This window comes from Microplitis mediator, chromosome 4 (genome assembly GCF_029852145.1).
Source record: "Microplitis mediator isolate UGA2020A chromosome 4, iyMicMedi2.1, whole genome shotgun sequence".
Classification (NCBI taxonomy): Eukaryota; Metazoa; Arthropoda; class Insecta; order Hymenoptera; family Braconidae; genus Microplitis; species Microplitis mediator.
The window spans coordinates 15970346-15982965 of record NC_079972.1 but is presented as its reverse complement, the minus strand read 5'-3'; the positions used below and the strand labels follow the sequence as shown (position 1 = coordinate 15982965).

At 27.6% G+C, this 12620-nt stretch overlaps 2 protein-coding genes across 2 annotated transcripts; both read right to left on the bottom strand.

The window, feature by feature from the left end:
* Positions 1-1264: 1264 nt before the first annotated feature.
* LOC130667041 (uncharacterized) lies at positions 1265-8445 on the bottom strand. The gene is made up of 6 exons (XM_057468418.1): positions 7952-8445; positions 5406-5507; positions 4587-4896; positions 4145-4464; positions 3834-4034; positions 1265-3764 (listed from the first exon to the last, which is right to left on the bottom strand). Exons 3-6 carry the CDS (start codon positions 4891-4893, stop codon positions 3726-3728), a joined length of 867 nt encoding a protein of 288 aa, XP_057324401.1. The 5' UTR covers positions 4894-4896; positions 5406-5507; positions 7952-8445; the 3' UTR covers positions 1265-3725.
* Positions 8446-9943: 1498 nt separating this feature from the next.
* LOC130666846 (protein MEMO1) lies at positions 9944-12416 on the bottom strand. Its single transcript, XM_057468155.1, has 10 exons — positions 12299-12416; positions 11999-12175; positions 11798-11881; positions 11481-11562; positions 11349-11417; positions 11164-11276; positions 10977-11088; positions 10671-10890; positions 10487-10591; positions 9944-10412 (listed from the first exon to the last, which is right to left on the bottom strand). Exons 3-10 carry the CDS (start codon positions 11847-11849, stop codon positions 10275-10277), a joined length of 891 nt encoding a protein of 296 aa, XP_057324138.1. The 5' UTR covers positions 11850-11881; positions 11999-12175; positions 12299-12416; the 3' UTR covers positions 9944-10274.
* Between the last annotated feature and the right edge of the window lie 204 nt (positions 12417-12620).

Genomic DNA, 12620 nt, shown 5'->3' with positions numbered 1-12620 from the left:
TTAAGTCACCTCTGATCTTTCATAGTCTATAATAGTCTTCTGAATTTATTTCTTCTTCTACAATTTTTTTTTTTCATTATCCTTTGATATGACAAAGAAATCTGGGATTTAATATATTATAAGAAATCGATTGTGATATCGAGATATATATTTTTTATTGTCAAGAATCTCATTATCCTATAATTTAATTTAATAAAATAACGTAAATTTTATTGAATTTTATAAAATAACATAATAGTCCGTTAATTCTGACAGTGTGATTAAGATAATACTAATAATGGTTACTTAATACACGGAAAAAAATTAATCGTGAATGCAACATGATGCAGTCTTGGTAAATAAACATGATGAAATCATGTTGCATTCACATGATTTGTCATGTTTCGGCTACATGATAATCATGTTGCGGTAACATGCGAAAATCATGTTGCATTCACATGATTTGTCATGTTTCGGCTACATGATAATCATGTTGTGGTAACATGAGAAAATCATGTTGCATTCACATGATCTGTCATGTTTCGGCTACATGATAATCATGTTTCGGCTACATGATAATCATGTTTCTGCCCCATATTGTCATGTAGCCGAAACATGACAAATCATGTTGCATTCACATGATTTTCTCATGTTACCGCAACATGATTATCATGTAGCCGAAACATGACAGATCATGTGAATGCAACATGATTTTCTCATGTTACCGCAACATGATTATCATGTAGCCGAAACATGATTATCATGTGAATGCCACATGATTTTCTCATGTTACCACAACATGATTATCATGTAGCCGAAACATGACAAATCATGTGAATGCAACATGATTTTATCATGTTTATTTACCAAGACTGCATCATGTTGCATTCACGATTAATTTTTTTCCGTGTAGCGTTGAAACTATGAATTTAAAAAAAATTCTATGTCAAATTAATGGGATTTATATTTTAAATGATTATTATATATTGTCGCTGTCACAATCGAATTAAATACCAATAATGACTATTATATTAATGATTAATTATTAATATTATTTTATATTTATTTAAATATATATATATTCATATATTATTGTCAAGTATTGTCATTGATATTTGTCTTATCAAGTATATTAATTATTATTTATATTAAAAGCAAATGCGTTATGGAAAATAGATATATGCTTCTATATATTTTCTATCTAAAGAAATAATTATTATTTTTATAATTTATATTGTTAATAATAAGTACAAGTTATTGTCAGTCACCTATAACTATAAGATATATATTATTTAATAAATATTTATATATTTTCGGATTATGCATTAAAATAATAATAAAAACCCTGTTATATCAGCGATATCGATAATTTCTTTATAGATCCAATTAAAAATTTGCTTTATTATATTTTAAAATATTTATAAATTTGTTTGAAATTAAATTGAAACTCAGGTTTAAGTAAAATCTCATTTAATGGTAAATGCAAAGAAGTTTAATTGAATTCATTGAATTATAAATTACGGTCTATTGTAGTAGAATCGATATCGAGAATGCTGTTGAATTTAAAATAAAAACCGGATATGATTTTTAAAGGCAAATGTTGTTTAAATTAATGGTCTTATTTTATTAATAAAACTTTTCTTCTCTTTAACGCAAACTTTGAACAAAAAAAATATAAATTTCATTATTTATAATAAAATTTATTCTATCTGTCAGCCTTATCAAACGAAGCTTTATAGTGATAAAATTTCCATAGTAAACTTATTTAAAATTCTTAGTGTTTATAATTTAAGAGTTGATAAATTTAATTTATATATAGAAGCAAAAGCCACGATAATGCTCGAAATATTTAAATATATTATTTTCAAATATGCTGAAATTTCAATTTATTTTTTAAAATTATTATTATTATTAATTATAATTAATATTTAAATACTAGGCAAGAAAAATTCACAAATATTCCGCCAAAAAAGTTACGGACAGTCCTGTTTGCTTTTCTATAATATCGAACTCGGGTGATTGTGATCAAATAGATATGCATTTGATCATAAATTAACTGCAATTAATTTTTGTTCCTTTAAAGGTAACCATTTTTTTTTTTTCTTAGTTTTTAGTCTTTATGAACAATTAATATTATAGTTATCATAATATATTCACTAGGGTGGCCCAAAAAAACCGACTAATTTTTTTTTTCAAGTCTCTAATGAAAATTTGTTGGTTTAAGATGTTTTAAGACGCCTTTCCAAAAATCAGCTCGATAAAAAATTTTCAAGAGGTCGCTCACGAATTTTGAAAATATCAAAAATAATCGAAATTAGGATTTTTTTGTTCTAAATTTCTTCTTTCTCGTGGCAGCTATAGTTTATATTTATGAAATCATGACTACCCTGAAAATTTCAGCTCAAAATTAAAATATTTAAATGTCGCTCAAGAATTTTGAATGTTTCCGAGTACTGTCTCTTGGATGTTTTCGAGCGACCCTTGAATATTAATAATAAACCTTCTCAATTTTTTTACCATCAATTTGTATCATAATGAATAAAAATACAACCCGAGAAATATAAATAATAAGTTATTTACATACTTTTTTATTTTTTAATTCAATTTTTAGGTTTTTTTGCTTATTTAAAACATACCCAATTTTATTGTTTAAGACTGTCCTGTATGTTTTCGGTTATGCAAAAGTTATATTTAAGTGAAATGACAGTAATTGAGTTATAAAAAAATACAAAAACTAATTCAAAGTATGAGTTACATATTATCAGTTAATATTCGAAATTCTTGAGCGCCGTTTAAATATTTAAATATTGGGCTGAAATTTTCAGCATAGTCATAATTTTACAGATATAAAATATTGCTGCCACGAGGAAGAAAAAATTCAGAAACAAAAAATCCGAATTCCAATCATTTTTGATATTTTCAAAATTCGTGAGCGACCTCTTGAAAAATTTTTATTAAGCTGATTTTTGTAGAGGCTTCTTAAAACATCTTGAACTAACAAATTTTCATTAGAGACTCGAAAAAAAAAAATAGTCGGTTTTTTTGGGCCACCCTAATATTCACGTCGATAAATCACGTGCAATTGATTATTATTAATAATAGTTATTGTCAATATATATCATATTTGTCAATTAAAATGACATTTAAAACTATCATGACTAGAATTAAATACTTATTTTCAAATTAAAGCCGATATTCTTTTGTAATATGGTAAAATATATATTGTAATTATTATATATTGTACCATTTACTTATGAGCATTTATATATATATACATATATATAAATGTATATATATAAATATATATGTGATATAATTCTGCCCACACATGTTTCGAAAATACTACATTTTGTATAATTTATTTTTTAAAATTACTTATTGTCTCATTACTCGATCCATTAGTTATCGAAACTGTACGCTTGTAGTTTTAATTAACAAGTGTTTAAATAATCAATTTGTTTTTTTAAATAAATATCTCAACGAATAAATTTAGTGCCCAAGTGTGCTAATGATATTTCCATGCACTTATGAGCCCGTAATATTCCTATTGAGTATAAATAAATTCTTATGTGTATATATATACACTATGTCAATATTGATATTCGATGGGTTTAAATATCAATAACCCAAAATGTACCTACCTCATAATATTTATTAAATAATAAATTATTGTCATCCATTTTAAAATATTTAGTAATCATGTTGGGCAGTTAATTACACTTTTGTTGTGTAATTTGTAATATTGATTAATGTAACATTGAATTACGATTGTAATCATCGTTAATCTGTAATTTAAAATAATTATTATTTATTATTATTATCATTAAGTAATTAAATAAAATAAATATAATTACCAATGGAGCGTCATTGTAATCAGTTAAACTCGAAAGATATTTAGATTTATCATAATTATAATTTTTTGGTTCTTGATATGATTTAATAGAATTTAAATACTGTATCTGGGAATCTGTTAATTTATTACGTTGTTCATTTTTAAAAATATCATTATTTGTTGAGGATGCTCTCGCGGCTAATTCTTCGGCTGCGCGTTGATCCTTTTTAAATATATTTATTGTAAATAGAAAAATATAAATATGAAATTAGTTATTTATAGTCAGACAAGTTATTAATAGACATGTTTGACCTAAAAAAATTAAAAAAGAACCTGTAATTCACGAGCACGTTCAGTTCGTATTAGCTCTTTGAGATGTTGAAAACTGCCAGCTTGTGGAACATGAGATATTGACGAGCCACCACCGCCGACGCGAAAATTATATTGCGGTCTTCGTAAATCCGGGGGCTGACGATTAACTGTTCCATACATTCTGGCAACTTCTTCAAAAGCTTTCATGCGATTATTCGGCATCCCATTCCGGAATCTACTTTCTGCTGGTGCTTTGTGGACCATTTTTCCATAAACTGGAGTACGTCCGCCGCCACGATTACGCGCTTGTTCATCGCGTTCATCTGGATATTTTAATATTTCTAAAAAAAACATTTATAATTAAATTAAAAGTTTATAAAAAAACTCAAAGTGCAATTTGTTTAAATAAATTATTAACTATCGGCTAATTACAGTACCTATTATAAAAATTTAAATAAATTACCTCTGTAACCAATTGAGGATTGAGAACGTACTGGATAAGTTTCCCAAACGTTGTATGAAAATGGATCACGATACATGGGCAAATCATTAGTTACTTCGACGGCACGACTTTGTCTTTTACTGTATCTCCACATCGCACGTAATTCCTCACACGTGGGCTCAGCTTTATTACGCCTATCTCTATACGGAACATGACTTACTGTTGTTGTATGTGGCTCTAATAGATAATCTGATAATCTCTGGCTTTTAACAGTACACGTTAGATATGAATACAAAATAAAAGTACTCAATAATGATATTATTTTCATTTTCTATAAATAACAAAAAAATACACATATTTTTATTATATTGATAATTATCCATTTTTTTTTTAATAGAGAAAAGTTTTTTTTATATTTTATTTAAGTAAAGAACCCAATTATCGACACTTTTTTTCACTTAAATTCAATTGATTTAAAATAAATTATTACATCTAAAATACTTTTAATTGTGTAAATAATTGGGTCTTTTATATCGTTAATATAAAAATATACAAATTTAATTTGTTGATTAATTACACAATTTAAACTGACATGTGAGATATTTAAACAAAGTTATCCCATTTGTACCTTTGTTTTGTGCCGACAAAGTACAATATTGTTCAGAAAATTGAATGAACACATATTTGTTGACTAATAATTTGTCTAGTTAATATTGACCTAGATCAAAGCTTTGTGTAACTAAATTAAATTATACATGTAATTTATTACCAAAATTAACTTAAAAAAAAAAATTTTCTCCATTTTTGTAAATAAAAAAAATAAAAAAATAAATTAATTACCTCGGAGTAAATAATGCAATTAAAATCAGATATTTATTTAAAAGCTTTTAGTCAGCTGATATGTTACAGGATATGTCGAAAATTTTCAATGATATTGAATTTCTGTAACATATACACATTAAGATTACATTAGATTTAATATTTTATCAGCACCTACGCATTTATTGAAATATGTGCGCCCGTAAAGGTCAAAGTGATTTATTAGCTTGAATGATGGTAATATTTTTTTTATGAAAAATTGAATAAATTTTAAAAAAAAATTAAATAAATCGCAAAAGTCCATTTTTCTTCAAACAACTTGTTTGAAACTTTTTAAAAGTACTTTGTGTTATATATATATATATAAACTATAAAACCATATATACTTTACTTATATATAAATTGCACAGACGGGTAATCGATTTTCAGTTAAGTACACATACTGCAACCAGTAAAATCGAGGAGTCCTACTTTTAAGACAACGTAATTAATTTTTATAGGTATATATTTTTTTAAACAATAAATATTTACATACAAAAGATTTCAATTATAGAGTCAATTTAATATAAATATAGTTTACTTTTATTTTTTATTAATATTTTAAATTAAAATAATAATTAGTTTGCATAAATTAAATGCTGTTTTGAATAAGATAGCGTACAACAATTAATTATTTGATAGAACGTATAGAAGTTAGTTTGATGATGCAGTACACTGATAATAAATATCGATTTTACATTAGAGTAAAGAAGAATAAATAACATTAACATTTAATTGAATCATTATAGACTTTGTTATATTATAAATTTAAATCTCATTCAAGACATCGAATGCTAAAAAATTAAATAATAACTTTATTAATAGAAAAAAGACCCGCCGAAATTAAAATTTTAAAAGCAAATATTAGAGGTGATATATAAGATTTAAGATATACCCCTGGTGGAAATTTTTGGGTATTTTCTCTGAAAAAGTCTTCAGAACTTTGAAAAAGTCTTTAGTACTTTGGAACTGAGTTTTTCAGAGAAAATTCCCAAAAATTTCCACCAGGGACAACAACAGCAATTAAAATTTATTAAGTTTTTTAAATTTATTTTTATTTATAGGGTAAAAGTAGCATTTGTAGCCACTGCTCTATTTTTTGATATTTAATACTTTATTTTAATTTGCAATAAAAGTATTTTACAAATTATTCTATTAAAGTTTTTTAAATGTCAACAAAATGGGTCTAACGTTGTCAAAAACAGTATCTCTACCCTATATATTCAAATGAATGATTTATTGGAGAAGAAAATAAATTTGATTGAAAATAATTTGTGAATGAAATTACGGTATAAATGAAAATGTATAGTAGTTAGTATGCAATAGAGCATAACAATTGTTCACACATTGTCCCATTTATATTCTCAGCTGAACGTTGCTTTTCATTTTACACAAGAGATTTACTTGGTATCATATTCTCAGCACAATTGTGGGCATAATTCCGGGCACCTGTTGTTCTCTGCACATTTGGGTTTTCCGACTCTCTGATTGTGAATCTTTTCAACTGTTTCATCGGCTACTATTAATTGTTGCTTACACCCACACATCCGTGCACTTTAGAATAAATAAAACCTCCAATAAACGATAAAATTTAAATATACATCACGACAAACGGTTTCATCAATTCGACTTAATTTTAAACTATAAAATTTACTGGTTAAAATAAAAAAATAAAACTAGTTCGCTTTGAGTAACTCAATAAACAAATTAATCTGCCATTATTAGTTCTAAATTAACATACTACGAGTTTAATCTCAACATCAGTTGCAACAAGTGCTATATCGACTATCATATGACCTCTTTTAAATATACTAAATCCTTAAACCCGTATTTGTGTCAGCAAGTTAATTGAATTTTAAATCGAGACCTTACACTCAATTAAGGGCTATTTAAAATGGCCGGTCACTATTTTAATAATTCTCTCAATTAGATTTAATAAAATATCGTTTTATCTCAGAGTAATGGTTATTTTTTAAATTTTATTAACAGCAATAAATTAGGTGACAAGTTGTAAAAAAGCTATCAACTAAAATGAAATGAGTTTCTGTGTCAACGTCAGTAAAACTCCCGGGGATTTCAAGAGGCCAGCCCGGCAAGTAATCTTCCGGTTGACCTTTAGAGTTTGTTCATCACTCTCCAAAGACTAACTTAACTAAATTTACCCAAGTTAGTTTCCTGTGTGTTCGGATGTGCTATCAACTGCAGCAAAATCTAATCGATGTTCAATTAAAGACCATCGATCTCCTTTCCCATAATTTTTATTTTTTTTTTTTTTTATCAACCAATTGGTGAATAAATATATTTATTAACAAATAAAATAAATTTTAACGTTGAGTAAACTATTTGTAAAGTAGTTTATTTAGTTCATTAATGGACAATTGAATGGTCCAAGCGTGAATGAAAGTGAACGAATAAGAAAGCGAGAGAAATAGCGAAAGGCAAAATGTTGAATGAACGAAAAGTTTCTATCAACCAAGACTCTCTTTATATATAGAGATATATATGTGTGTGTATATTTATCAACTCACCTGCCGTCTCGGTCCGTCGTGTCCGAAAACCATGAACCAACTGACGTTCTAGCATCGGAGGACGCAAGTCTGACTCCTCCAACGCCTCCACCACTTGTTCCAATGCGGTCCTTCCATTTCATTCCATTCCTCGCGGGGTACTCTCTTTGAATCTCTCGGTTGTTATATATATATTGTACATACATATATACATATATAAAATAGGAAGGTTTTGGTAACAACCTTCTCACTCCATCTTAGCCCGAAACGACTGCGTCTTGTTCACTTTGATAGCAAGTTTACTCCCACATTGAATGTTACCCTCTTGCGAATAAACTCAGACCTTCAACACCCTGCTGTAGCCTATACTATAGTGATGCTTCTGAAGCATGTCGCTGTTTTTCCAGTGAGAAATAGTCAGCCCCAGGGAATATAAGCACTACACAATATCATTCAGTATTATATGCCGGTTTTCGTACATGTTTTCTTCATTTTATTTCTATTTATAAAGATATATAAATATAAATGTATGTAAGAAAGTAAAGCTCAAGCTAAAGTAAAAGCACAAGCAAAAAACAAAAAGCAATTCTTAGGACCATACGTCTCAGGAGCTTTAACTTGACGTATCAGGAACGTATTTTTGTCTGCTGGACCCTTAATATTAATTACGCCGATCTATTTTGTTATTTCTTAAATAAATATTATTTTTATTATCTTTATATTTAATACCGGTGTCATACCGTGTCAGTGGGTACTAAAACAACTTTTTTTAATTTTTACATCAATAACTGACGGTTTTTCATTAAGCTCATCCGCTCAAACACTTTACATACCGTAAATTCTCAAAGTGCTTATGAGGACAGCTTGCTACGTACTTTGCGACATGAATGAAATAGCTCTGGATCACATCAACTTTTCTTTTTAGTTCTAAATAAATATCGTTTTAGAACGTGACACGCGAGACAAAGTTGTTATTAAAATATATATAAATAGATTTAATGAATTATTAAATTTCTATTTATTTTTAAATCCATCTATCTTTTAATGGATATATTATAGTATGATTAATCTCGTAAATGATTTAATAAAATATTATATTTTTATATACTTTCTTTGATGTATGACCATAATGTGCAGAAACAAAAAATAATATTAAAACACATGGCTCATTCAACTATATACAATAATAATAATGATAGTATTAGCCGATCAATCTTGAGAGAATTTGAGTTTGACGAAATTTCTCTTGAGTCTCAGCCCTGTTCATCCACCTCCAAATGAGGACACTTCCCCAACAACCACCCACGCTTCAATACCAGCATGAGTACTTGCTTGTGTTGGAAATAAACTATGGCATAGTATCTTTAATCTAATCCCTACAGCATCCCTTGCCACTGGTAACACTGCCACCTCCACCTCCACCTCCATCTCCATCTCCATCTCCATCTCCACCTCCAGCAGTAGCAGTAGCAGCAGCAGCAGCTTCCATCACTACCACAAAGCAGCCTCGTAACTCCTGGCGCTCCTGGCTGAAAAGTTCTTAGAGTGGGAGTTAAATTTCTCCACTTACACAATCGATAGACAGGCCTACGGTTGCCTACGGTGGATTCTACTGAATGGACTGTACCATTTGTGTGTCCTCCACGCCTACCTAACCCCTCGTTATTGATTACTACGTGTCTGAGGGGGATGCTCTATCGATCCACCCAGCTGTATACCAGTTCATTCATAAATCTTCATCTTTAAATTTACATCATCCACATGAATCGCATCAAACCCAGACATATCTGCCAATTAAATATAATTATTATTTCTTTCTCTCCCTCATACTTAGAAAATAAATATCATTTTTAATATTTATTCAATTTAACACAGTTAATGTTTACTTTAAATACCGTAAACACTCGTCCTATCACGTGCATCAGATAACTAAATATATTTCTATTAATAAAAAAAAAATAACAGGATTTAAAATAAACGAGTACACGTTTATTTAAATGATAGAAAACTTTTTACTGGAAAAATAGATACAAACGTTTAAGTATTTTTATTAACATTATTATTATTATTAAAATTTAATTACTTGGTAATTGCTTTGGAAAAAAAAATAAAATAAAATAAATAAGTTGTCATTTTATTAAATATTTAAATTTCAATTAATCAGTATAAGTATCAGTAACTTAAAGTAAAGTAATTTTAAAGCCGTGACTATCAATTAAATCGTTTAATCACTTGTTAAGTTACAATCAGTTGCGCTCAACTCATTATTATTATTATTATTTAACGTCACATTGCACTTAAGCATAGATATATGTTATTTGTTAAGAGATAAAATTGTTTGACGTCACTCGAGCACCAGTGAAGCACTTGCATAGCTGACAGAGCTGTCAGTCATATTATTGCATTGGCTACTTTGAGCGTACTTCAAAAATTTTAAGTTCATTTTTTGATCACTGCAATTTTCTTTGAAACTTTGAATTGCCTGATAATTGTAACAACTCATTAATTTATCTAGCCATAAATAAATAAATAAATAATTTAATAAATATAAATTACCTGTAACAATACACCAATCGGATGTCTTCCGCAAATAGTATTGCCGTATTTTTTTAAATACTCAGTGAACGAAATAGGATTCAATGTTTCAATAATATCCATACCCTGTAATAAGTATAAATAATTGTTATGCAACTGATGATTTATTTATTGAATAATAATTGTGATATAAATATGAATCTACCATTTTATCGAGATTTTCAATGGATCTATGAATAGGACCGCTTGAACGGTCATAATAAGTGTATCTAAATCTTTGTCCCCAATGACAAAAGTCTGATGATATAACAAACAAATTCAATGGATCTGCAATATACGGCGCCAATAATTTACCGTAAACAGATTCTTTGTCTGGAGTTAAAGATCCAACTAGTATTGGAATTATTGTAAAATTATTTTTATAACTAAAATAATTATTTAAATTATATAATTTGTATAATTAATATATATTGTTTTTTTTTATTTTTTAGAAATAAGTAACAATACTTACTCCTCCATAACTTTAGCAATAAATGGTAATTGCATTTCAATACTGTGTTCATCTTCATCAGTATTCATGTCCATCCATTCAAATTGACCGGTTTCTTCTAGCTCACGACAGACTAAAAATAATAATTACCACTTGACATAAATAATTAATGAGTATTTATGTTTTTAAAAGTTAAATAAATTAGTACCTTCTTGATCGATTGTCAAGTCGTACAACGGAGTGCGATAGATAGAAGCTGATGACAGAGCACACCCAGGAAGTCTTACATGGTGAGAAGGACCGAGTATAAATATTCTGCGTCTAAATATTTCAATAATTAATTTTTTTTTTGTTTTATTATCAATTGTTAGTTTTGAAAGCTGTTGATCTTACACTACTACTGGACTTATTTGACGATACGCGAATCCTGCGCACCCACCACAGTAACTGTACCCGGCGTGTCTAAAAAAATTTATTTATTTATTAATTACTGTATTAATTAAGTATAAGACAAAGTTTACTGACGGTGCAATAATAGCTCTAGCAGGTCCATGAGATAAATCAGCAGCATTAAGCCAATCTCCCAGCTGCTTATTCAAATCATACCCTAAAAATAAGTATTCATAAGTCCGTTATTGTCATCATAAACACTTAATTACAAAAGTTTATTAAATTCAAACTTTGCTATATAACTTTTATAACAAATACTTATAAACTTTTAATTATTTTCTTATGAAAAAAAAAAACTTTTATTAAAATTTAATTAATTAAATTAAAAATTCTGCTCTAATTTTAAGTAAAAATTAATTATAATAATCAACAGATATTTTATAATTAATTACCTGAATCTGTGTACCAACTTCCGGCGTGGGTTGCTCGTCTAGTCAAAACCATTTTATTGTTTTATTATTCAGTGCAATTTATATCTGAGAACAATGACCCTCAGGGGGTAGAAAGTTTATAAATATCTTAAATAATAAATTTAAATTTATTTATTATAAATTAATATATGAATAAATAATATAATTGTAATAAATAATCACCTCTTTTCTAAAATGTCAATATTTTACTGTACTGTTTATAATTAAATTTTTTTATGAACAGAGGATTACAATCCTTTCATTACAAACTCATTTTTTCTCCACAACACAATAGTACATTATATACACGAACACATACACATCCTATATAATATATATATGTAGGTAAGCAAGAAATCACTAAAAAATAAATTAAAAAAATGTATTCAACACAATGATACTGAAGTTAGCAGATGTCTAATAATTTTTGGATTTTTTTTAGACGATAAAACATTAAAAAAAAAATATTTGAAAAAATCGCACCTGTAGTTTTTTAAATTTTCTACATGTGCATATTTTTATATTATTTTTTTGCAATTGATTTATTGAAAAACGAAAATTCAAAAATTTTTAAATGTCTGCTAACTTCAGGATCATTTCAACACACAATTTAATCGTCATTGAGTCATTATAGACTTATGTGTATAATATTAACTAATATTTTTATTCACAGAGGCATCAATTGACAATTCTGATGGTAATTGTCTCAGCAAGTGACTTTTCATTCAAATCTCAACAGATGGCACTGACATTTATTTCTTTTTGACATCTTCTCTATTATTTTATTACCCTGATATATTTTATA